Source organism: Mytilus trossulus, chromosome 11 (assembly GCF_036588685.1).
Source record: "Mytilus trossulus isolate FHL-02 chromosome 11, PNRI_Mtr1.1.1.hap1, whole genome shotgun sequence".
In the NCBI taxonomy this organism is placed as follows: Eukaryota; Metazoa; Mollusca; class Bivalvia; order Mytilida; family Mytilidae; genus Mytilus; species Mytilus trossulus.
The window spans coordinates 22,963,896-22,989,490 of NC_086383.1; the positions used below are offsets into that span (position 1 = coordinate 22,963,896).

Genomic DNA, 25,595 nt, shown 5'->3' on the forward strand with positions numbered 1-25,595 from the left:
GGGGGGGGGGGAGGGGGGTCCGCGGGTTGGGCCCACTTTCTTTGGGCCGATCAATGCATTTAAATGTGGACATATAGTTGCCACCCCCCTTTTGTCCTGGGTTGGGAACCCCCCTTTTTAAAATGGCTGGATCCGCCCTTCGGGATAACGTGATGTGTTGGTCTTATGTGGAGTCAGTTGTGGATCCAGAAATTTTCATAAGTGGGGATCATTGGTTGATCCAGGGGGGGGAGGGGGTCCGCGGGTTGGGCCCACTTTCTTTTGGCCGATCAATGCATTTAAATGTGGACATATAGTTGCCACCCCCCTTTTGTCCTGGGTTGGGAACCCCCCTTTTTAAAATGGCTGGATCCGCCCTTCGGGATAGACCGTTTTTATAAAGATATAAAAGATGTGGTATGAGTGCCAATGACACTACTCTCCGCTCAAGTAAACCATTATAGGCCAAAGAACGGACTTCAACACGGTGTTTGTTTTTGTAGCAGGTACAAATGTACATGTTAGTGTTTCTAGTATTCCGTTGTTTTTGTGGCAGGTACATGTAAGTGTTTCTAGTATTCCGTTGTTTTTGTAGCAAGTTCATGTAAGTGTTTCTAGTATTCCGTTTTTTTTTGTAGCAGGTACATGTAAGTGTTTCTAGTATTCCGTTTTTTTTGTAGCAGGTACATGTTAGTGTTTCTAGTATTCCGTTGTTTTTGTAGCAGGTACATGTAAGTGTTTCTAGTATTCCGTTGTGTTTGTAGCAGGTACGTGTAAGTGTTTCTAGTATTCCGTTGTTTTTGTAGCAGGTACATGTAAGTGTTTCTAGTATTCCGTTGTTTTTGTAGCAGGTACATATAAGTGTTTCTAGTATTCCGTTGTTTTTGTAGCAGGTACATGTAAGTGTTTCTAGTATTCCGTTGTTTTTGTAGCAGGAACATTTAAGCATTTCTAGTATTCCGTTGTTTTTGTAGCATGTACATGTAAGTGTTTCTAGCATTCCGTTGTTTTTGTAGCATGTACATGTAAGTGTTTCTAGTATTCCGTTGTTTTTGTAGCAGGTACATGTAAGTGTTTCTAGTATTCCTTTGTTTGTAGCAGGTACATGTAAGTGTTTCTAGTATTCCTTTGTTTTTGTAGCAGATACATGTAAGTGTTGCTAGTATTCCATTGTTTGTAGCAGGTACATGTAAGTGTTTCTAGTATTCCGTTTTTTTTTGTAGCAGGTACATGTAAGTGTTTCTAGTATTCCGTTGTTTTTGTAGCAGGTACATGTAAGTGTTTCTAGTATTCCTTTGTTTGTAGCAGGTACATGTAAGTGTTTCTAGTATTCCGTTGTTTTTGTAGCTGGTACATGTAAGTGTTTCTAGTATTCCGTTGTTTTTGTAGCAGGTACATGTAAGTGTTTCTAGTATTCCTTTGTTTGTAGCAGGTACATGTAAGTGTTTCTAGTATTCCGTTGTTTTTGTAGCAGGTACATTTAAGTGTTTCTAGTATTCCGTTGTTTTTGTAGCATGTACATATAAGTGTTTCTAGTATTCCGTTGTTTTTGTAGCAGGTACATGTAAGTGTTTCTAGTATTCCTTTGTTTGTAGCAGGTACATGTAAGTGTTTCTAGTATTCCGTTGTTTTTGTAGCAGGTACATTTAAGTGTTTCTAGTAATCCGTTGTTTTTGTAGCAGGTACATGTAAGTGTTTCTAGTATTCCGTTGTTTTTGTAGCAGGTACGTGTAAGTGTTTCTAGTATTCCGTTGTTTTTGTAGCAGGTACATGTAAGTGTTTCTAGTATTCCGTTGTTTTTGTAGCAGGTACATTTAAGTGTTTCTAGTATTCCGTTGTTTTTGTAGCTGGTACATGTAAGTGTTTCTAGTATTTCTTTGTTTTTATAGCAGGTACATTTAAGTGTTTCTAGTATTCCGTTGTTTTTGTAGCTGATACATGTAAGTGTTTCTAGTATTCCGTTGTTTTTTTAGCTATTACATGTAAGTGTTTCTAGTATTCCGTTGTTTGTGTAGCAGGTACATGTTAGTGTTTCTAGTATTCCGTTGTTTTTGTAGCAATTACATTTAAGTGTTTCTAGTATTCCGTTGTTTTTGTAGCAGGTACATTTAAGTGTTTCTAGTATTCCGTTGTTTTTGTAGCATGTACATGTAAGTGTTTCTAGTATTCCTTTGTTTGTAGCTGGTACATGTAAGTGTTTCTAGTATTCCGTTGTTTTTGTAGCTGGTACATGTAAGTGTTTCTAGTATTCCGTTGTTTTTGTAGCATGTACATGTAAGTGTTTCTAGTATTCCGTTGTTTTTGTAGCAGGTACAATTAAGTGTTTCTAGTATTCCGTTGTTTTTGTAGCATGTACATGTAAGTGTTTCTAGTATTCCTTTGTTTGTAGCTGGTAAATGTAAGTGTTTCTAGTATTCCGTTGTTTTTGTAGCAAGTTGATGTAAGTGTTTCTAGTATTCCGTTGTTTTTGTAGCAGGTACATGTACGTGTTTTTAGTATTCCGTTGTGTTTGTAGCAGGTACGTGTAAGTGTTTCTAGTATTCCGTTTTTTTTGTAGCAGGTACATGTTAGTGTTTCTAGTATTCCGTTGTTTTTGTAGCAGGTACATGTAAGTGTTTCTAGTATTCCGTTGTTTTTGTAGCAGGTACATGTACGTGTTTTTAGTATTCCGTTGTTTTTGTAGCAGGTACGTGTAAGTGTTTCTAGTATTCCGTTTTTTTTGTAGCAGGTACATGTTAGTGTTTCTAGTATTCCGTTGTTTTTGTAGCAGGTACGTGTAAGTGTTTCTAGTATTCCTTTGTTTGTAGCAGGTACATGTAAGTGTTTCTAGTATTCCGTTGTTTTTGTAGCAGGTACATGTAAGTGTTTCTAGTATTCCGTTTTTTTTTGTAGCAGGTACATGTAAGTGTTTCTAATATTCCGTTGTTTTCCACTTATCAGCGATGTGTTTCACTTAGTTTGTTTTTAACCCGGATTTGTTTTCGCTCAATCGATTTGTGACTATTGAACAGTGGTAAATAACTGTTGCTTTTATGTACTAAGAGAAACACATATTAATGGGTATTTCGGATAAGAAGTACGTTTAAATATTGCAGATAAACCTTCTGTTAATATCAATTTGGCAAAATAAAGTACTTAGTGTATCTAACAGTATTCATAATTACAATTAATATACTTTGTCTTCTTATTTATTCTTTCGTACTCATTAATCTTAATTGGTAATTTTTCAACATTACGATTCAATGAGGGTATGGATGGGGTTGACAGAAAAAGGAAAAATACACAAAATTTGCGGAAAACGTCCCAAAATATAACGAATAGAGATAAAAAGTCAAAGAAATTTAATCAATAAAGAATGATTGGGTGCTTAAATGTAAAGAACAGAGAACAATGGGCAAACATATAAAAGATAAAAGTAAAATGTCTCAGAAATCAAGAATGGAAAAATGAAGGATCCCATCCGGACCCTCTTTATTGTCATCAAATATTTTATCGTCGTGCGTTTTCGTGTTTGACTAACGAACGTTATATATCAATTAAGAAACTAGGTATAAAGCATCCTTTTGTAGTTTAGCTAATCACCACTAAATGTCTCTATCTTAAGCTTGCTATAGCAGTATAGCTGTTTATTTTCTTATAAGGTATTGGAATATTGCATTGCTTGTGCTGTCATGTGATGTAATCGATTTCTGTTTGTATGTAAAAACTAATTCTATCATCTGCTTCATCATTCACAACATTTAACTCAACAGGAAAACAATTACGGAAACAATCCGGAAAAATTACTTATTGGAACAGCAGATTTTTAACTTCCGTATACCGTCAAGTTTACACACGCAACTGACCAATCAGAGTCAAGTCGATATGTAATATAGTAATATGTATCAATTTAACTTGAAACAAATTATGGAACAATGTTATTCTTATATGAAATTCTTGCATGATTAAATCAAGATATTTATTTTCATTGGATAAACATTCTTTGAAACAAGTTTTAAAGGAGTGATATTAAAGCTGGTGACTTAATTTACCTTGTCGGACAATAACTGTTTTATTGTAGAATTCATTCAGGTTTGCAACATTAAAGACGAGGCTTTCGTACAGTATATGTCTTTTAGATTGCAAAATATACATCTTTATCTCCTCCATATTGAAGAGCGGATGACAATTTGATGAAAAGGAATAAAAATGTCTTAGACAGAACAACATTCCAGAAGTGTCATTAATAGTTCAAGTACAGATATATTATTATCCCGTCACATACTTTCGATTATCTAATATTTCACAAGTTCAAACTTCGGACACATACTTCACCAAGACATAATGAAGGAGGACTATTGCTATCCTCGTTAAAAATTACATACAATGAAACACATTGTACCATCTGTTGGTAAAAAGTGAAATTGCATTTAATATTTGCTGATCAAACGATACTTATGTTTTATCAATAGAGGAAAAGGAAACCATCTGTAGACCAGGAAAAGTACAAGGTTAACGTATTATTGTTTTTAGTGTTTACTTAGAAAAAAGAGAGAGCTTTCAAAGGCATCGAACTGACAAACGACATTTATAGCTGCTTTCAAAACGTGCAGTATTTTGCACAATCAATATAATAACATACTTCTTTTCCTTTTCTGTTGATATTTTGTGAGAAGATTTCAAGCTCGTTCCATGTGACTAAAGAAACAATAAAAATAGATACACACATAAAGCCTGGTGTATTTTGGAAAGCCGTCCATTTAAAGATGAAGCACATGCGATTACCTAGACGTGCATCAGCTCCATGCAGTGTGCAACATCAAGTTGTCAAGGTAACGTGTTATAGTTGTCTCGTTCTTTATTGTAAATTCTGCTCTGTCACGTGCTCCACGTGTAAAGTGTGAAGATGAAAGTTATGATTTAGGAGCTACCATTTGATTTTAAGGGGCTAGAATGAAAAATTTGTTATTTGTTTTTTTAACTGTAATCTCTGTTCTTCCTTTTTTTTTGTCCTGCTTGTTTCTTTTATTTTATCCTGACTTTTTTTTACATAAACTAAAATCCTGGCTTGTTTTTACTTAAAACTCCTGTTTTGCCTAGATTTATTTCAAATTTCATCCTTGCCCTCCCCTTACATTCAAATGGTAGCTCCCTAAGATATGTACATTCTCATCAAATTTTAAACTTCGTATACATTTAATTACATTTTATGTATTTTGGTTTTATACCAAACAAACTGACAGAAATTGTAAATCCAACTTCTTTACAAGTTCTTGATTTTGGGATTTCATATTTACATGCTTCCCACTTTGGTTATTTATATAAGAGTGCATGTGTGCAAGACATCGGGTGCTTTTAGGTGTAATACCACCAAATCATGGTACGTCACATCCGGTTGCACGAAAGTAGGTCTAAAAAAAATATTCACTTGAATTTGACTGTTGTAGGTAATTAATCCTACATTTCACTGCAGTAAAACTATTTCTGTGTCATAAACATATGTCTTGGGTATTTCAAAACACCATTATTTTTTATTTGTGATTTCTATAGAAAATTTTGTAATCTTGAGGTTACATGGTTACTAAACCTTGTACACAGATAGAATAAGGGGAGAAATTTGATTGGTTAACTTCCATTGATGGTTATTTTCTTATATGCAAATAAATGTTATGTAAAACTTTTTCTATAGAACTGGACAGGATAAAACTTTACTCATGCCAAGTATTAATTTTCTTTATTTGAAACAAAGATAAATTCTGCACATTTTTTTGGAAAGTGCAAATTTAACAATGACTATATATATAATAGGGGAAAATTAATGGTGGTATTACACCTTTAACTCTACTTTCGATACAAATCTAGTTACCATGGCGCCAATAATGACAAAAGACCAGCAAAGAACTGATTATAGTGATTCGTACCCGATAATGGACCCTTAGTTTTGTGTTGTTTCTTAAGCTTAAATAAATAATTAATCTAAAGAATGATATATTTTTCTTATATTATCAAAATGCGGTTCAAAGAACAGTGAATTAAGAAAAGTCCGTTTAAACGATGGACATTATCGACACAATTTTTACTAGTATTCCAATTAACAAGAATGGCAATTTGAACAACTTGGACAGAATTATATTTTCAAGTTTGTTTGTAATCGTTTGTTTTTCTTTAATCGTTGATAATTGGCCTTTTAAGTATAAAATTGCATATTCATTGATGAAAAGGAAATGCGTGACCTAATTCTTCTACGCATTAATTATTCATTGAGGAAAAAATGTAGTACACGATTATTGTAAAAGTTACGATTTGAAAATCAATTATGGTTATTAATTATTTCTGAAACTATATGGATATTCTAACAAGGAGTGTTGAGATAGAATGCTTGTAGTTTTTATTTGCTCTGGACCAAAAAAACACAGTTCTTTAATTCATATTAACAAAATTAGTGGGGAATAAAGGCTTTTCCCCCGGGAGAGAAATCCCAATTAGAAAAAAAAATGGCTTAAATTTATTCCCAAAAAGACAACTTTTTTCCCGAACAGTGCAATCTCAGTAGTAATTGTGCATGAATACAAACTGAAATACACGCATAAAAACATTTTTCATGTCTAAAATGACTATATGTGCAGATTTCACACGGTCTATTTATGTATAATCACTGACAAAAATGGGTCTTATTTCAACGCAGTTGACTCAGGAAATTTCACTCAAATTAGTGGTTGATTTTAAATTTCCCAATTTAATGAAAATGACGCATATTTTCCCAATAAAAAAGGGTAGAGGTAGTTTTGAAAAAAGCAAACACTATCACTGAAATCTGATAACAAGCTGTATAGATGATTTTAAATTTGTATGTTAAGAAAATAAGTATAGGTTACTTTCGTTTATCAATACGCAAAGGAATTAGTTAGTTTACATACATTACCATACTAGTTATCAAAATTAAAAAAAACAACATTTATTCATCACAAAACGCTGAGATATACTAGCAGAATACATTTCTCCTTTTTTATGTCCCATTTATGGGCATTATGTTTTCGGGTCTGTCCTTCTGTTCGTCCCGCTTCGGGTTTAAGTTTTTGGTCGAGGTAGATTTTGATGAAGTTGAAGTCCAATCAACTTGAAAATTAGTACACATGTTTCCTAGGACACGATCTTTTTAATTTGATGCCAAATTAGAGATTTTACCCCATTTTCACGGTCCACTGAACATAGAAAATGATAGTGCGCATTGGGCATCCGTGTACTGGGGACACATTCTTGTTTACTATTTAAATATACTTTCAAAGAATCACATTTCGTTCTTAGAAAAGGACTTGGTGCTTCTGGGAAAAGTGTAAAAACAAGAGTCTTTATATAGATTGGGTCTGCTGGTATAATGTATGATATTTGCAAATGTTATAAAAAGAAGACGTTTACAACGACACATAATGATATCGATAAAATATGGTTTAAAATTCTACCTCTTGCACTTGTGACTTAGCATCAATATAAACAACATTCATGTCTAAAAATCAAACTGACAATAAAATGCACCTATTTCACTTTTACACATTGTGACTTGGATGGAGAGTTGTATGCAAGTTGCTTTTTCTATTAGGAAGATGTTTTAAATAATAATAATCCGTCGAATCCATTGATAATTACTCAACAATAAATCCAAAACAAGAGGCGCATTCATGTGGGGTGTGTAGGTTCCCTAATGACCATCATATATGATAATTACATGCTACTTGTTGAGAGATGAGACTTTAATAAAATATTGAATTGAATTGCTAGACTTTTTTCCCTTAAATACCGACCGGCACACTCAAAGTTTGGTATTTTTTATTTTACTTTTTCTGCGGGTTGTGACATAAAACAGGACAAATCGAAACCAACAACTGTGCTAAGAGTAAATTAATATGTAGGAAGAGGCACACAAAACAAAAAGAATCATGAGACGGTAGACAAAAAGTAACCTAGCCACACATATGCATGAGAATTCCAGAATGGTTTGTTTTCTCCTTTACAAAAGTATGAGATCAGGCATCTCTTTGTTAAACGTCAATATAAAAAAAGAAGATGTGGTATGATTTCCAATGAGACAATTATCCACAAAAGACCAATATGACACAGACATTAACTGCTATAGGTCACCGTGCGGCCTTCTGTTCAGTTTTCGTGGTTTATTTGAAAAGGACACATTCTGTAATATCAACCAATAATAACTACTTTTTACAAAAACAACACACAGTATTGGATTGTATTTTACCGTATAGTAAAGATTATTTATATTACACATTTTTTTGTAATTGAAAATGATAGAATATAAGAATTGTCACTGTATATAATTATTTACAAACTCAATATATAGATTTAATCAAAATGTTATGCCAAAAGATCTTTAATAGAGAGGATGTATCACGAATAACACTGAATAGAATTGGTTCCGTCTGCATTGAGCTGGAACAAAAAAGAAATACAAGCTTCATCCTTGAAAATCATTGATCAGCTTAGAACAGTGTAAATAATTAAATTTCCCGCGTCATCAAATCCGTCATTTAGTTCTACTTGTCTAATGTTTTTTGAAAATGCAAAGTCACGGCTTGAATTTAGTTTTTGAAAACACAGAGATTGTTGGATAACGATGTTATTATCTTTTGAAAAGAAATACTATCAAGTTTAAAAGTGCAATGTGTATTAAATAACACAGATTGTTGACATTGTCAACTATTTGGTTTCACGTAAAATTGAGAATAAATATTGGGAATAAGTTAAAGAGACAACAACCCGACCCAAGAGCAGATAACAGCCGAAGGCCACCGACGGGTCTTCATCGCCGAGAAAATATCCAGCACCAGGAGTTGGGCCTCAGCTTGCTCCTGAAATAAAATGTGTACTACATCAGTGAAAATGAACATACTAAACTCCAGAACATATAAATGAAATAAAATGTTAAAAAAACATACAAGACTATAAACAAAAGCCAGAAATTCCTTACTTTGGACAGGTGCAAAAATATACATTATTTTTTTTAACAAAATTCGACCTGTGAAAATTTACACGAGACATTTATTGATATTTTTTAATACAGTGCATTGCAGTGTTATTGATGCTCCGAAGGTATAACTCATCTATGGGGTAACTTTAAAATTGAACTTATTACATGTAACAGTAATTTGATATTGAAAGTCAACCTAAGGTATTCGGTTAATTGTCGCTTTTTTTTCTTATATTTTTTGTTTACTGCATGGTGATCGCAAAAATATATATTTCGCGAGCTTAACATAATTTGTATCCATTTCTTTCCATTCAGACATAAATTCTATACTCTGAGACCATCATATATTATGAATAATAAAAGAAATGTATCGCCTTAATTGGTCCATTCTTAGACTGAGACTGACATAATACAATATGAAAACTGAAAACAAATTATTTCCAATGTGCTGTAATGACGTCAGCTTAAGTTAATTTGCTTCTAAAGTTGTAAATTGTCACTTTAAATAGCCTGAGACCAGGTGTAAAATGTCTATGTGATTACTCTACAATTTTCATTCTGTAACTTGTCCATCAGTTGTCAAAGGATATTACGACTTTAATCAATGCCGTAATCCCGAATGGATTGTCGTAATTGGGAGACTGTCGTTAACACTGTAATTTCTTTCTGGGGACAAAGTCTTTAAATAAACATTTAATGGAGAAACTATTTATCTACACGTCTTTCACAATTTGAATGATAATGAACAACTTAACTGAGTATTCATCCTAAGTCGCAGCAACAATATTTACTGTTAACGTTTTCGTCTGTTCATTCATGGGACAAGTAAATTAAAAAGTAATTTCTAAAGGTTTGGAAGGATATACATGCACTCAGAAGTTCTGTTCCAGGACTTAATTATACATAATTCGCGAAAGAGTAAACGAATTAATCGATTATTATTTACATCGGTAGTTACTCACTCAATCACTCACTCCTCAGTTGAAAGTGCCGAGGTAAAAAAGTAGTTTATATCATACAAATGTATTTTTGCGCCTGTCCCAAGTCAGGAGCCTCTGGCCTTTGTTAGTCTTGTATTATTTAAATTTTAGTTTCTTGTGTACAATTTGGAAATTAGTATGGCGTTCATTATCGCTGAACTAGTATATATTTGTTTAGGGGCCAGCTGAAGGACGCCTCCGGGTGCGGGAATTTCTTGCTACATTGAAGACCTGTTGGTGACCTTCTGCTGTTGTGTTTTTTTTTTATTTTGGTCGGGTTGTTGTCTCTTTGACACATTCCCCATTTCCATTCTCAATTTTATTACTTGAGATTGTTAACAATAATCTATTGTTTAACTTAATTTATAATATAAAAAAGAAGATGTGGTATGATTGCCAATGAAACAACTGCCCACAAGAGACCAACATGACAAACACATTAACAACTATAGGTCACCGTACGGCCTTCAACAATGAGCAAAGCCCATACTGCATAGTCAGCTATAAAAGGCCCCGATATGACAATGTAAAACAATTCAAACGAGAAAACTAAAGCTTTAAGAACAATAACTATTGTCGCCTTGAATTATCACACGACAACTTTGCTTCTGATGACACTCCAAACTTCCTTCACATGTATGCAGCTCGTGATGCAGTATTTCTCGTCGTGTCATTTATGACATTGCATTTTTGCAAAGTACAAATATCATGAGTAAAAAAAGAAATATAGCATATAGCAAATAATAGATATTTTTCTTTATTTGCAGTCAAAACGATCTCTGAGCCTTGATGACATAGAAGAACTGAACGAAGACCAGAAACAAGGTTAGTCTATCACAAAATAATCACATCAAGTGTTAACTAAAAACATTGGCGGATTCCATGGGGGGGGGGGGGGGGGGGGGGTTCCGGCGGTTGGAACCCCCTTTTTTGGCCAATCAATGCATTTGAATGGGGACACATAGTTGGAACCCCCTTTGTCCTGGGTTTGGACCCCCTCTCCCGTTTTTAAATGGCTGCATCCGCCCCTGAACAACTAGCATTCAATTTAACTTATTTTTATAAGGTAAACCACAAACGATGCATTGTAACTTAAAAGAGATTATCAATGTATGTTATATGAGTATCATGACGGGTGTCACGTGTAGAGCAGAACTAGTTAATGCTTCCGGAACACTTGAGATGACCCCTGTTGGTGAGTTCTTGCTGCACAGTTTTTAGAATTGTATGTCTTGTTTTGTTTACCGCACAGTTTCAATACAGACATCAAACGTCAATATTTTAGTGCACGAATCAGACGTTTATTTTTTTCTATATAAGAAATCAAACGCTCTCTTATGATGATAGTAGCTTTTATTGCTGATGATTTATTAGAGATCTGAGAGCTATTGCTGATAAAAATTGTTCTCCTGATTTATAAAGAGATCTGACTGCTATTGCTGATAAAAATTGTTCTCCTGATTTATAAAGAGATCTGACTGCTATTGCTGATAAAAATTGTTCTCCTCATTTATTAAGAGATCTGACTGCTATTGCTGATAAAAATTGTTCTCCTGATTTATTAAGAGATCTGACTGCTATTGCTGATAAAAATTGTTCTCCTGATTTATAAAGAGAGCTGACTGCTATTGATGATAAAAATTGTTCTCCTGATTTATTAAGAGATCTGACTGCTATTGCTGATAAAAATTGTTCTCCTGATTTATTAAGAGATCTGACTGATATTGCTGATAAAAATTGTTCTCCTGATTTATAACGAGATCTGACTGCTATTGCTGATAAAAATTGTTCTCCTGATTTATAAAGAGATCTGACTGCTATTGCTGATAAAAATTGTTCTCCTGATTTATTAAGAGATCTGACTGCTATTGCTGGTAAGAATTGTTCTCCTGATTTATTAAGAGATCTGACTGCTATTGCTGGTAAGAATTGTTCTCCTGATTTATAAAGAGATCAGGCCCCATGGTCATAAAACTTTCGAGCATGATTTTTGTACTCAGACTCGAAAATCAACCAATCAAATTGCTGGATTTCATGTTTCGAGCTTGATTTTTGTGCTCCGAGCACTAAGCAAAGTTTTATGCCTTCAAGGCCTGACTGCTATTGCTGATAAAAATTGTTCTCCTGATTTATTAAGAGATCTGACTGCTATTGCTGATAAAAATTGTTCTCCTAAATTATAAGGAGATCTGACTGCTATTGCTGATAAAAATTGTTCTCCTGATTTATTAAGAGATCTGACTGCTATTGCTGATAAAAATTGTTCTCCTGATTTATTAAGAGATCTGACTGCTATTGCTGATAAAAATTGTTCTCCTGGAGTCGGTTTCACACATAAATTACGACTGAGATTGATCGTAAGTCATGGACAATTCAGTATTCTAACGATCAATCTTAGTCGTAAGGTTTTTTTTGTTTAACGCATAGGACTACTGGCTACAAAACTACACAATAAGCAATAACGCACAGGGAATGAGGGTGTACATGTGGGATTATAGAATAGAGAATGATGGGCAAAAAATATAAAGAATGAAGATAATGGATTATGGATATAAAAAATAAATTAGACAACAAAAGAACAAAAGAATAAAAAAAGAGAAAAAAAGAACAAAAAATAAATAGAGAATGATTTTCTGCTAAAATATAAAGAATATGAAATAATTCACGGCTAACGGACGTCGTGACAACAGGACGTTTTTCGTGACTATCACATCACTCCTTAAATTTCTTACTTGCAATAACCTAATAGTATTTGTAATTTTGTAGTCAGTTTTAATATTACTTATTCATAGCACGAAAGACGTGACTTAAAATCTCTTTATTACATTATAGAATATAAATCTTTACAATAGCATTACAAATCTCAAAGGATGTTTTTTCAATAGGTATAAATGAATAGTTTCAATAGTTAATCTAACATAACAATTCTCTAGACAAATTATATGTACATTTGCTACAATAGAAAATCAAATTATGGAGTTTCATCCGCTTTATTTACGTCTGTTTTACTCCCAGAAATTAGACGTTTCATCACAGAAAGTGATAAATGAGTGTCTATTCTTGGAGCAATTTCGAACTCATAGACATACAAGTTTAAACCCTAAGGAGTATAGAATAAGTAAATTTGTAAATTGTGTGATTTATGTATATTTTATATGTCGATAATATCGGTACACTTACCAAAACCCAATGATGAAGATTTTCTTAACTAGATTTTAAATTCTGTTTCTAGTTATACGTACCGCATGCATTGCTAGATAGTACGATTATCCTTTTACAATTTTATTAATTCATTAAAAATTGGATAGTAACAGGAACTTCCAGAATGTGTTATTTTCAAAAATCTGACAACCTGATTCCTGCCCTGGTTTATAAATATAGATATTATATTAAAATCATTTAGACTATGTGCAGAAGTAATAACTTTACACACATTTATAATGTGCACACTTTTTGTAAAATACACTATAATGACGTCAGGTACACGTGGTTCGAGTTTATAATGTTTTACTTGACATTTTACTCGCAAATATATTTTCTGAAGTTTTTTATAAGTGGCCTCTTTGAAAACAAGCTGCGAATGAGGACGTCAAACTTAGGGATAAGGTTCTACTTCTTATCACATTTTTCTCATAAACCAAATTTAAAATGCCCTGGATATCTTGTTATGTCCGTGTATAAATTTTTATAACTGCATTAGACTGCAACATGTATAATATATTTGTTAGATCTGAAAGAGGCTTTTGGAATGTTCGTTTCACGAAAAGGAAAGATGTCAGCACGAGACCTTGGTTCGTTTCTACGCTGTCTTGGATGGAATCCGTCGGAAAGAGATTTGGAAGAAGCGAGACAAGAGTTAGACGTCGCAGGTAAATATAAATAAAGAGATCTAGAAGAAGCGAGACAAGAGTTAGACGTCGCAGGTAAATATAGATAAAGAGATCTGGAGGAAGCGAGACAAGTTAGACGTCGCAGGTAAATATAGATAAAGAGATCTGGAAGAAGCGAGACAAGAGTTAGACGTCGCAGGTAAATACAAATAAAGAGATCTGGAAGAAGCGAGACAAGAGTTAGACGTCGCAGGTAAATATAAATAAATAGATCTAGAAGAACCGAGACAAGAGTTAGACGTCGCAGGTAAATATAGATAAAGAGATCTGGAAGAAGCGAGACAAGAGTTAGACGTCGCAGTTAAATATAAATAAAGAGATCTAGAAGAAGCGAGACAAGAGTTAGACGTCGCAGGTAAATATAAATAAAGAGATCTAGAAGAAGCGAGACAAGAGTTAGACGTCGCAGGTAAATATAGATAAAGAGATCTGGAGGAAGCGAGACAAGTTAGACGTCGCAGGTAAATATAGATAAAGAGATCTGGAAGAAGCGAGACAAGAGTTAGACGTCGCAGGTAAATACAAATAAAGAGATCTGGAAGAAGCGAGACAAGAGTTAGACGTCGCAGGTAAATACAAATAAAGAGATCTGGAAGAAGCGAGACAAGAGTTAGACGTCGCAGGTAAATATAAATAAATAGATCTAGAAGAACCGAGACAAGAGTTAGACGTCGCAGGTAAATATAGATAAAGAGATCTGGAAGAAGCGAGACAAGAGTTAGACGTCGCAGTTAAATATAAATAAAGAGATCTAGAAGAAGCGAGACAAGAGTTAGACGTCGCAGGTAAATATAAATAAAGACACAATAGAAATAACCTGCAAAAGTCTGCAAATGAAAAGTTATTGCTCCTGACGCAAATTGATTCATAAACGTTAACCAATCACATGTACTTAATATCACAAACACAATTTAACAGTTGAGAATTGAAATAGTCAGGAAGGCATATTTTTCTTATTAGTGTCCCCCGGACTGTTGTACGAAATCGGTTCGCGGATACCTTAGGTTAATAATTCATTGACATTTACTAATTTAGTGACGTTAACTTATTTATTAAACTTTAACTAATCTATTGACGTTGATTTATTTATTGAACTTAACGATAACTAAGTCTTATTCATTGATGTTAACTAATTCATTCACACTTACTTATTCATCAACGTTAACTAATTCATTGACGTTAACTAATTTATTAAAGATAAATTATTCATTGACGTTAACTTACCTAATTCATTGACGATAACTTATTCATTGACGTTAACTTATTCATTGACGATAACTTATTCATTGACGTTAACTTATTCATGGACGATAACTTTTTCATTGACGTTAACTTCTGCATTGACGATAACTTATTGATTGACGATAATTATTCACTTGTGTTAAAATTTTGGATGTAACGCGTCTTCTTATAGACATGATTTTGTCATGTGACCTGACGTCTTCAAACGTTTTTTTCATGATTTACTCCGGTTTAAAATGGATTTAAGAATTAACATATCTTATTCACCTACGTTAATCAGTTCATTAACGTTTACTTGTATATCATTAACGTTTACTAAATAATTGACGTTAATTGATTCAATATATAATTTAAACTAACTTATGAATGTCACAAAGAAGTATCGTGACGATCCAGGAAATTAAACTCGAATCATGTAGGTTCACTTTTCGGACGTTAAACAACACCGAGTCACAATTCGTGTTGTCAAAACGTTTGGAAAGCATTAAAAAAACGACGACAATTTCAAGTTCCTTCTTTATCTGTTCTATATTTTTTTTTAAATCAATTTCATAGAAATAAAATCTAATCTAATGATTTAGTTTGTTAAAAAAATATTCAAACTGTGACCAACAGAACTAAAAATTCATTTATTCATTAGCGTTTCGTGAATTGATGTGCTTCACAGTAACTCGAGGGATGCTTTTTGACCTTTGAATTCTTTCATTAGTTATAATTCTAAAATGATCAGCACCATACAAAAGGAGGACCGTTATAATATTACTTAATTGGCTTTCTATAGCACTCTCGAATTGACAGTGTACCCTAATTTTGATAAATCAAACTGTCGATTGTGTCCTGCGTCTGTTTAGGACAATGACCCAGAAAAGATATATAAAGCCGAGCTTTTAATAACAGACTAGTGTATATGACGTATGATAAGCTCTGAGTTGCCCCGAGTTTAATATAATAGTTTAGTTGTGTTTATTTTTGATAGATAATTACAATGTTTTGTCATCTACATCGTAATGCCCTAAAATCACAGAAACATGTCAGAAACATGTATTGAAAACTGTAGAACAATTACGTATCATACGCATTATAGAAACGCTGTTGATATGCTGAATGTACCAATACTTTATTTGTGAGAGTTCACGTAAGCTTGAGATGAAATAAAAGAGGGACGAAAGATACCAAAGGGACAGTCAAACTCGTAAATCTAAAACAAACTGACAACGCCATGGCTAAAAATGAAAAAAGACAAACAGAAAAACAATAGTACACATGACACAACATAGAAAACTAAAGAATAAACAACACGAACCCCACCAAAAACTAGGGGTGATCTCAGGTGCTCCGGAAGGGTAAGCAGATCCTGCTCCACATGCGGCACCCGTCGTGTTGTTTATGTGATTACAAATCCGGTAAATAGTCTAATTCGGTAGGTCAAATTCATGAAAGGGAAGGGGATTGTAGTTACGACGTAAGGAACATATCCGATATCATTTGTGAAACGGTTATTCCATAACGGTACATAATGTACACTAAAACGCCCGAAAGTACTTGAAAACTTAACGAAATTTCTAAATTTGATGAAATAGAAATTTTGCATTCTATCGCTTTAACAATCACCACTGTCATCCAAGTAAATTTCAATAAAAATGTCAAAATAATTCCATAACCTTTAACATGTTTAAGGGATGACTGTCATTATTGTTCTGTCTATGAAGAAATAATATATTAATCATTTGGATTTTTTTGTCTTTGAGCTGATTTTTTTTTTAGGGAAGGGGGATCCGTGTTGCTCAGTCGGTGTTCAATGTTGTGTTTTGTGTACAGTTGCTTTTCTGTTTGTTTGTTTGTTTGTTTGTCTGTTTGTTTTATTTTTTTATTTTTTAAATTATATTTATCCATGATGTTGAAAGTTTGTTTTCGACGTATGGGTTAAGATGTCCCTTAAGTATCTTTCACTTCTCTTTTATATCAAATTAAGGTGGTATCACTACAGGGAGATAACTCTGTAAAATCAACAGAACGTTTTAATGACGTTGTGTTCCTAAGGGAATAATAAGCTTCTCAATGACCAAAATAAGTGTTTGTCAAACTGCTTTATAGCCAGTGTGGTTTTTCTGATAAAACGGTTGGTTCAAATTTTTTATTTTTTTTTATATATTTGTCAAAGGGTCAAGGTAAATACTCAGTCTAAATTTTAAGAAAATTAAACGAGTCAAATATTAATTTTAGTTTCAGTGTTATGTATCAAATCAAACCACATGTATCAAAAGTTACTGTTTCATATTCTTAGTTAAGAACCTTTAATTCGGAAACATATAATATTCCACTACACTTCGTATAAAATTACCTTTGAAAAATTTTCGGCTCTCTCTTGACACCATTTGCGAGTATGGTCTTGAGGAAACAATGATTTTTTTTTGACGGACCTGTCCGTCGGAAGGGGACGATAAATGACTGACCCGCGTTAAGAGAGACCCATTATTCTTGCACGTTAAAGACACCCTTGTAGATTTCGAAAAAAAAGTAGGCTAATGCCACTACAAGGCAGCACTCGCGTCCGCAAAGTGGAGAGGGATTAATATATTAAGTTGCAAAACTTGTTTCCCAATCCACTATAAATGAACATGTTTAAACTAAGTATACCTTTGGAAATTCATTATCCAATTTAAGATCAACGTTATTAGTTTGAATACTTTTAAAAAGATTTACTAACTTCCTTATTAGTTTACAGATAGTCTATTTAGGCACGACAAAGTAAAGAACATTGTCAATACTAATTAAGGACACTAGGACCTAGAGCAGTATTACCGCGGGAACCAGTAGCTAAAAGTACAGCACGCACTTGTTTATAATTAGATATTACGCTTAGAATATGTAAATTGGAATCTGATATCTCTATTGATGTTTTAATTAACTTAATATATGTTAAAGTAAAGTAAGCACGTCTTTATGAAAAACTCATCGGCAATCAATGGAGTTTAACTATATAATCATGTCAATGTTAAATAAATTGCAATATCTCAGTAAAGTGCATTGTCTGTCACAATATTTTCTTATCTTCATACATGTATGAGTCTATGGGGTCAAGTTGGCTGTACTTTTTAAAAGTTGGCTATTTTAATCACCTAATGTCAATGTTTTGGCGATATTTTCATAGAAAACTATCCAACAAAGCATATATACCTTGTTGAAACAATATATCTTTACACATAACCGGATTATTGATTCGAGGTTTACAAAATGCAGTTTATTGATTTTGCGTTTAAAAACAATGCAGTTTCTAATGTTTACCTAAGCTAGTTCAAGTGGAACTTTTATTTATATGATGTTGACGATAACTGTAGCTAGGTCATTTAACTTCCAGCAGCAGATTGAATAAGCCTTTTACTAAAAGTTTTAGAACAAATAATTGCAACGAGCATGCAACTATATACTTTAAGTATTGATGCACTTGTTACATTCTGCTTGAGGCTCTTGACGTGTGCTTACAATACTGTGACATAACTTATTTTCGAGGATACTTTATTACGCGTTTTACCCTTTCTTGACCATTTTGCGGCTATTTAATTTTCGCGATTTTCTGATTAACTGGATAAAGTGTAAAAAGGAGAGATCAAAGTTTTACATGTTTGCGATGATTTATATTCGCGTTATTACTCTATTCGCGAAAGTCGCGAAAATAAATCGCTCGTAAAAATAAGTTGGTTTACAGTATATAGAATGGAGGTATTCTGTCATATCTAGAATAGCAAATGACATATATCTTCGGTCCAAAAGTTAACTGAAATTAGCAAAATTTAAATTTTGATTACAAATTCAAGTACATACAACTAGGAGTTGGATATTTTATCAATTTTTTTTTCGCTAAAAAAACAACGTTGAAAATGTGTTTTGCTCCCTTATTAGTTTTCAGTTTTTAAAAGACGTATACTTTGAAACTATCTTTTTTTTCAACTCAACAGCCTTTTGAAACTTTACAAATGTGTGGGTTGTTTTTTTTACAAACTGTAATTATCATTCATGCATGTACATGAAGTAGAGAGAATGCAATTCTTTTTTACCCCCCCCCCCCCCCCCCTTTTTATTTTGAAGAATGCAATGCGCTTAAATAAACATTTAAATGTTCCTTACTTGATTAATCATCAGCACGGACAGTATACATGTATTTATCTACGATCTTCGTGTGTCAAAGTTATCTGAAATTATGTTCTATTCTCCGTAATGTTTTACAATATTTGTGAATAAACATTGATGCTAGTAATGCCTAGTATGCATATACATGTAAGAAGTTACCCATAAACCCTAACAAAAAACATGTATAAGCCAACATCCGTCAAAGGATCTCGACTCCACTTGAAAAATAATGACTTTTGATTATCCTTAATCAATTACAATCATTAAATACTCGTGTCATCTTACATTTAAAGCGAGTTATCATGAATATTGTGCAATTGTTGATACCTTTGATCAGATTATAAACTTTCAATGGTATTTTAACACGCGATTTAGTTCATTTCGACCAGGTTTTTGTATTTGTTATTTGAAGTAGGGCATCATATTTAGAAGTTATAAAATGCCAAAAGGAGTCAATTCAAATCTATCTTTAAAACTAAACTTTTTATAAAACGAATTCCAGAGTACATTTTTTTTATTTCGACCTTGAATTGCCTTTGTTAAAATGTATTTTTTCAATAAGTATTATTCATGATGTATGTGCTGGTTGTCATCAACATTTATCTAGGACAATATATGCGTATACATAAACAAGTAATACGAAGCCATACCGAGAAACTCTATTTTGTAGATACAAATATGTTAAAAAATAATAATATTCTATATAAATACATACAAATGAGAATATATGTCGTGCTTAGTCTAATTCTGGCCAATCTACATCAATTGGAACAAAATCTAAGCATGAGCTCCTGTAGTTCAAATTCATTGTAACGTTGTATCGTTTCAGCAAGTGGTCGTCTGACATTTGCGGAAGTGGAAAAGTTTGTCCGGAAACGTGGTGGGATTTATACAAAATCAGAAGAAGAATGCGACATCATTGAAGCGTTTAAGGTCCTTGATAAAGACGGCTCTGGGAAGATATCGATTCGCGACTTCCGGCGTTGCATGACGACTTTAGGAGATAAAATGTCTGACGAGGAAGTTGAGGAAATATTGCACTTTGCTAAAACAAAAGATGGAGAGTTCATAAACTACGCAGGTAAATACTTAGTATTCTGTTTTATTTCAATACAATCTTCTCAATATAGCCTCGATCATATGTAAGAAGTACAGAAATTATTTTTTTAAATATAAAAAAAGAAGATGTGGTATGAATGCCAATGAGACAACTATCCACAAAATACCAAAATGACACAGACATTACCAACTATAGGTCACCACACAGCCTTCAACAATGAGCAAAGCCCATACCGCACAGTCAGCTATAAAAGGCCCCGATAAGACATTGTAAAACAATTCAAACGAGAAAACTAACGGCATGCTTGAGCACTTGAGAAAATGAATAAACTCGGCACTATATAATAATAAAAAAACCCGAAGATATCATGTTACGATTAGTAATAAGACAACTATCAACCAAAACCAGACAACTATACATCCAAAGCATCGTACTGTTTACATAGTTAGCAGAATGCAAGGTCCCTGTAACGGAAAACATTTTTGCCAACATCAAAGTCAACTAGTTAATCGCTTATATGCTTTCGAAATCCCGGTTTGAACATAAATGTATAGACTACTAGTACTGTATATAAACTATGTATCGTTGAAGACTTCATGTACATATGTCGATTTAAAATAGTAAGACACGTTCGTATTAATAGCAAACTGTGTACCAGTTGAGTTACAAGTATTTCATGTACTTAATATCGTGTGTGTCAAATCTATAATTTGAAAGTAGAATTATTGGTTCTAATAGAAGACAATATAACGCACGTTTTGTTTTGCTCGGAGAAAAACCAAGGTCTTCACCTTCTTTCAATTTCTATTGATCCTTCAATTATTGAAGATTATTTGACGGGATACTTCAATTATTGACAATCATTCGCCGGGTCTTTTCAGAGACTAAGAAACAATTACAATTACAATATCAAAAGCAGCTGCTTTCCCGAAATAAATCAAAGCCTGGATGATGGAATTAAGGATGCTAGCAACACATTGTAATTATCTATAGAACAGTTAAAAGATTAACCCATTAAATATTTACGTCTTGTGATTAAGGGAATGAGCACGGCTGTTTGCTTCTTTCTAAAGTCAATATCAAAAGTGCACCAAGTAACTTTGTATTTTTCTTAATTTCTTAATCTAACTAATGATCCACAATGTATTGCTATACGAAACTAATGATGCTCGAATCATTTGCTATGCCGATATAATGACACTCAAATACTATGCTATACCGAACTAATGACCCTCGAATCCTTTGTTATACCGAACTAATGACCCTCGAATCCTTTGCTATACCGAACTAATGACCCTCGAATCCTTTGCTATACCGAACTAATGACCCTCGAATCTTTTGCTATACCGAACTAATGACCCTTGAATCCTTTGCTTTACCGAACTAATGACCCTCGAATCCTTTGCTATACCGAACTAATGACCCTCGAATCCTTTGCTATACCGAACTAGAAAATATCTGTTGTTTACTCTTTTCTCAGAAGTCAATCTCGGAAGTGCATCCAGTAATTTTTATATTTAGTCGTGCTAATGATCAGCGAATCTTTTGCTATGCCGAACTAACAATTCTCAAAATTTATGCTATGCGTCTAAGATTGTTTGTACTAATTAAGTTTAATTCCGTTTGTCATCAATGTTTATCGTTCTGAAAAAAATACTGATTGAAAAATCTTAAACGCATTGCTCTTCTAACATTCCAATATATAAAAATGAGATATGAATAACCTTAAGACATTGGATGTTAAGTTGTCAAATAAATAATAACCCATCTTGAGCAATCACGCTCTTTCCCAATACTATAGATTAATTTGTTCTTTTTCTTGGAAAAAATCTCATGACCTAAGCCCCAGTACATCAATTTGCTGTCAATTTGGTTCAATATTATTTATAGGCAAAGTGATTTTTATTTTCAATATCTAGTCATTAGGGTTAAGTTTATAGGGGGTGTAGGTGGGGTGAAGGTGGGTTTAACAGAATATAGAAAATGATTGGGGGGAAATGGAGGACAACGCGATTTATTTTTTTAAATTATGGATGCTAAAGGTGTTATACCACCATTGACTTTCGTATGCAACCGGATGTGACGTACTAGTGTAGTACACCTAATATACAAACACGTATCGGACTTATATATGTGACCCCTTATAGAGCCAGAGAAAATATGACCATTGCATTTCAAATAGAACTTATCCATCTGATGAGTTAAGCCTTTCTCAACTGATTTTTATAGTTTGTTCTAATGTTGTACTGTTATACCACTGTCCCAGGTTAGGGGGAGGATTGGGATCCCGCTAACATGTTTAACCCCGCCACATTATTTATGCATGTGGCTTTCCCAAGTCAAGAGCCTGTAATTCAGTGGTTGTTGTTTGTTTATGTGCTGCATATTTGTTTTCATTCATTTTGTTTTATATATAAATAAGGTCGTTAGTTTTCTCATTTGAATTGTTTTACATTGTCATATCGGGGCCTTTTATAGCTAACTATGCGGTATGGGCTTTGTTCATTGTTGAAGGGCGTACGGTGACCTATAATAGATGTTTATGTCTGTTTAATTTTGGTCTCTTGTGGACATTTGTCTCATGTGAAATCATACCACATTTTCTTTTTCATAATCAAGTGACTTATAATTACAATTGTTGAAAATTCGCTTAAAGTAAGTTATAACATAGAAATAACATAGAAAAAGAATTCCTAATATAACGGAAAAGACATAATTATATTTAAGTATCTCATTTGTTTCCATATATTATATAAAAAAAAAGAAGATGTGGTATGATTGCCAATGAGACAACTATCCACAAAAGACCAAAATGACACAAACATTGACAACTATATGTTACCTTACGGCCTTCAACAAAGAACAAAGCCCATACCGCATAGTCAGCTATAAAAGGCCCCGATAAGACAATGGAAAACAATTCAAACGAGAAAACTAACGGCCTTATTTATGTAAAAAAAATGAACGAAAAACAAATAATTTTTTTTTATGTAACAAATAAACAAACGACAACCACGGAATTACAGGCTCCTGACTTGGGACAGGCACATACATAAATAATGTGGCGTAGTTCATATTTTGGAGTTGGTGAATTAATGACTCTTTTTAGGCATTGAACATAAACCGCTTACGTATCATTTATTTTACCTTAGCAAATGATTAAATTCTATTGCTTGTTTCAGAATTCTTCCAAAAGTGTCAGGATTATAGTTCCGACGAGGGTTGACCATAAACGAGCACCAAAATTGTTTACAAAGATCAATATAAATTGTCCATATCGACAACCAATTTCATGTCCGTTGGAAAACGAATACAGTTTGGACTGGTTGCTTAGATTAGAAGACTTTACACGTAGAGGAGACATATTTGTAGTGGAACCAGTAGACCGGAAGTTTAGACGTAGAAACATCGACCATTTTTTGTGCTTTTAAAACATTTGCACAAACTGCACTGAATACATTTTGAACAATTGCATATTGCCATTTTCCAAGTTGACACTTGCCAATTTTATTGTATTGAATTAATAGTATTGATTTACGTTAATTTTTTTTTTTGAAAAGTAAACAAAAATATTACAAAATTGATTATGTCGGGTAATGATTATTTATATTTTAAGGGTAATCTACTAATTAAAGGTATCTATATACAACTTGACGATTACCCGATTTAATAATAGTAAAGTTGTGCAGCATTTTCAAAGTGAATGTTTCAACATGGCATATAACGAAGGTTTTGGAATTTTTCGAGCGTCTTGCGTACAAAAGTATAACCCTTGTATATGTGGTGTGTATGTTTTTTTCCTTAAAGTTTATTAGGGTTTTTTTTCTTCAAAAATTTAAGACAACAAAAAAGCAAAAACTGAGAAGTTTGATATATATTTTTTAAACGTGCAATAACAGTATAAGAACTATCGATACAAAACAAACACACAAACAAACAAACAAACAATCAAATAATTTATGAGGTTTGTTTTATTTACTGTATCAAATGTTACATATTGTTTTCCAGTATGATTTTGTCAAAAAAACAAAAACATAACTGAGAAATAGACAGTACACGAGTCTGAAATTGCACTGTAAAACCAAATTTGAGCTCGACCGAATAGTCATAGATTTCCGAATCTTTGGAGGCATGCTATCACGAGTATTGTTTTTCAAAACGGTCCTCTAATTAAAATTTTGGAAATTATTTCATTTCAGACCACACGTTTAGGAATTATATATTGAAAATTTTTTTTCAGAAAGAATTGATTTACTACTAATCTTTATGGTTGTATAATTCGCCGTTTCGGAATCTAATGCATTCTGGGAAATATTTTAAAAAGTGTACACCAAATTAAGCGTCGTGATTGGTTAAAATCGTTCTAAACAATTGAAATTCAACTAAGAAATGACGGTTTTTTTTCCACTTTGGGGCACGAACAGTGAAAACTACCCATAGGTCTTTAGATTTTTAAACGGTCAATTGTTAATGATCATTTCGTACAATACAGCTTATTTCAGATTAAGGGACAAACTGAATAATAAAATAACCATACCTTCTTACATGTAATGGCAAACAACAATTTTCTGTCATTTAAATGAATTAATCAAAAGAGTATCGTTTTTCTTGGTTAACCATGCACTTTCGTATTATTTCAAATTAATCAAATGTGAATACAGGAAACCATACATGTACATATTCAACTTTAATGTTGCAAGTTGTGTTTTTATGTGGTAATGAATGATTCATTTGAATGCAATACATTATATAGAGGATGGATGCAATGTTATCGAGAAGACTAAGTAGAAATACTTGTAAAACAGTCATAATGTTAAATATCGTACTTTTTTAATCTCGATTTTTTAACATCGAAACAAAGGCAAACATAGGCCAGTAACGGAATCAAAATATTTGTTTTATACTTTTTTGTTTGTTCGTGTAATGATCAGTGTTGAAACACATATTATACGACTGTTATTGAATTGATCAGTCATCTTTTTGTGATTCTACCACTACACGTAGGTTATTCTCAATCAAGTTTTTGAGAAAGAAGAAAAAACATTAGAAGCAAAGTACAAGTTGTGTCCTTAAAACATATCAAAGTTGAGAGACCATTTATTAGATCACATTTTCTTCAAGGTGAACTAAAGGTTATTTCTAAATATAATGACATTCCATTGAGTATTTGTATCATAAAAGGGGATAATATGAATAACAAGCACTCATAAAACCCACATATTACATTCCTCTATAATTAGCATTTTCCAATATCAATACTTAAGTTGACACATTGATTCAAGACGTTCTATTAATGAAACTTCCACGAATATAAGATGTCTTCCGATCGCTTGGATTGCAAAATAGCAGAAAATTGG

The 25,595-nt window shown here is 33.0% G+C and overlaps 1 protein-coding gene across 1 annotated transcript; it reads left to right on the forward strand.

Annotated features, from left to right (window-relative positions):
- The first annotated feature begins 4,614 nt into the window (after positions 1 to 4,614).
- Positions 4,615 to 25,595, forward strand: LOC134690886 (uncharacterized). Its single transcript, XM_063551024.1, has 5 exons — positions 4,615 to 4,790; positions 10,686 to 10,743; positions 13,647 to 13,787; positions 20,008 to 20,259; positions 23,421 to 25,595. Exons 1-5 carry the CDS (start codon positions 4,725 to 4,727, stop codon positions 23,462 to 23,464), a joined length of 561 nt encoding a protein of 186 aa, XP_063407094.1. The 5' UTR covers positions 4,615 to 4,724; the 3' UTR covers positions 23,465 to 25,595.

Excerpts from the sequence above, each read along its gene's own strand:
- LOC134690886 (XM_063551024.1), top strand. The coding sequence starts at position 4,725 with ATGAAGCACATGCGATTACCTAGACGTGCATCAGCTCCATGCAGTGTG. Across the intron at positions 4,791-10,685 it reads TGCAACATCAAGTTGTCAAG|TCAAAACGATCTCTGAGCCT; the intron begins GTAACGTGTTAT and ends CTTTATTTGCAG. Across the intron at positions 10,744-13,646 it reads GAACGAAGACCAGAAACAAG|ATCTGAAAGAGGCTTTTGGA; the intron begins GTTAGTCTATCA and ends TATATTTGTTAG.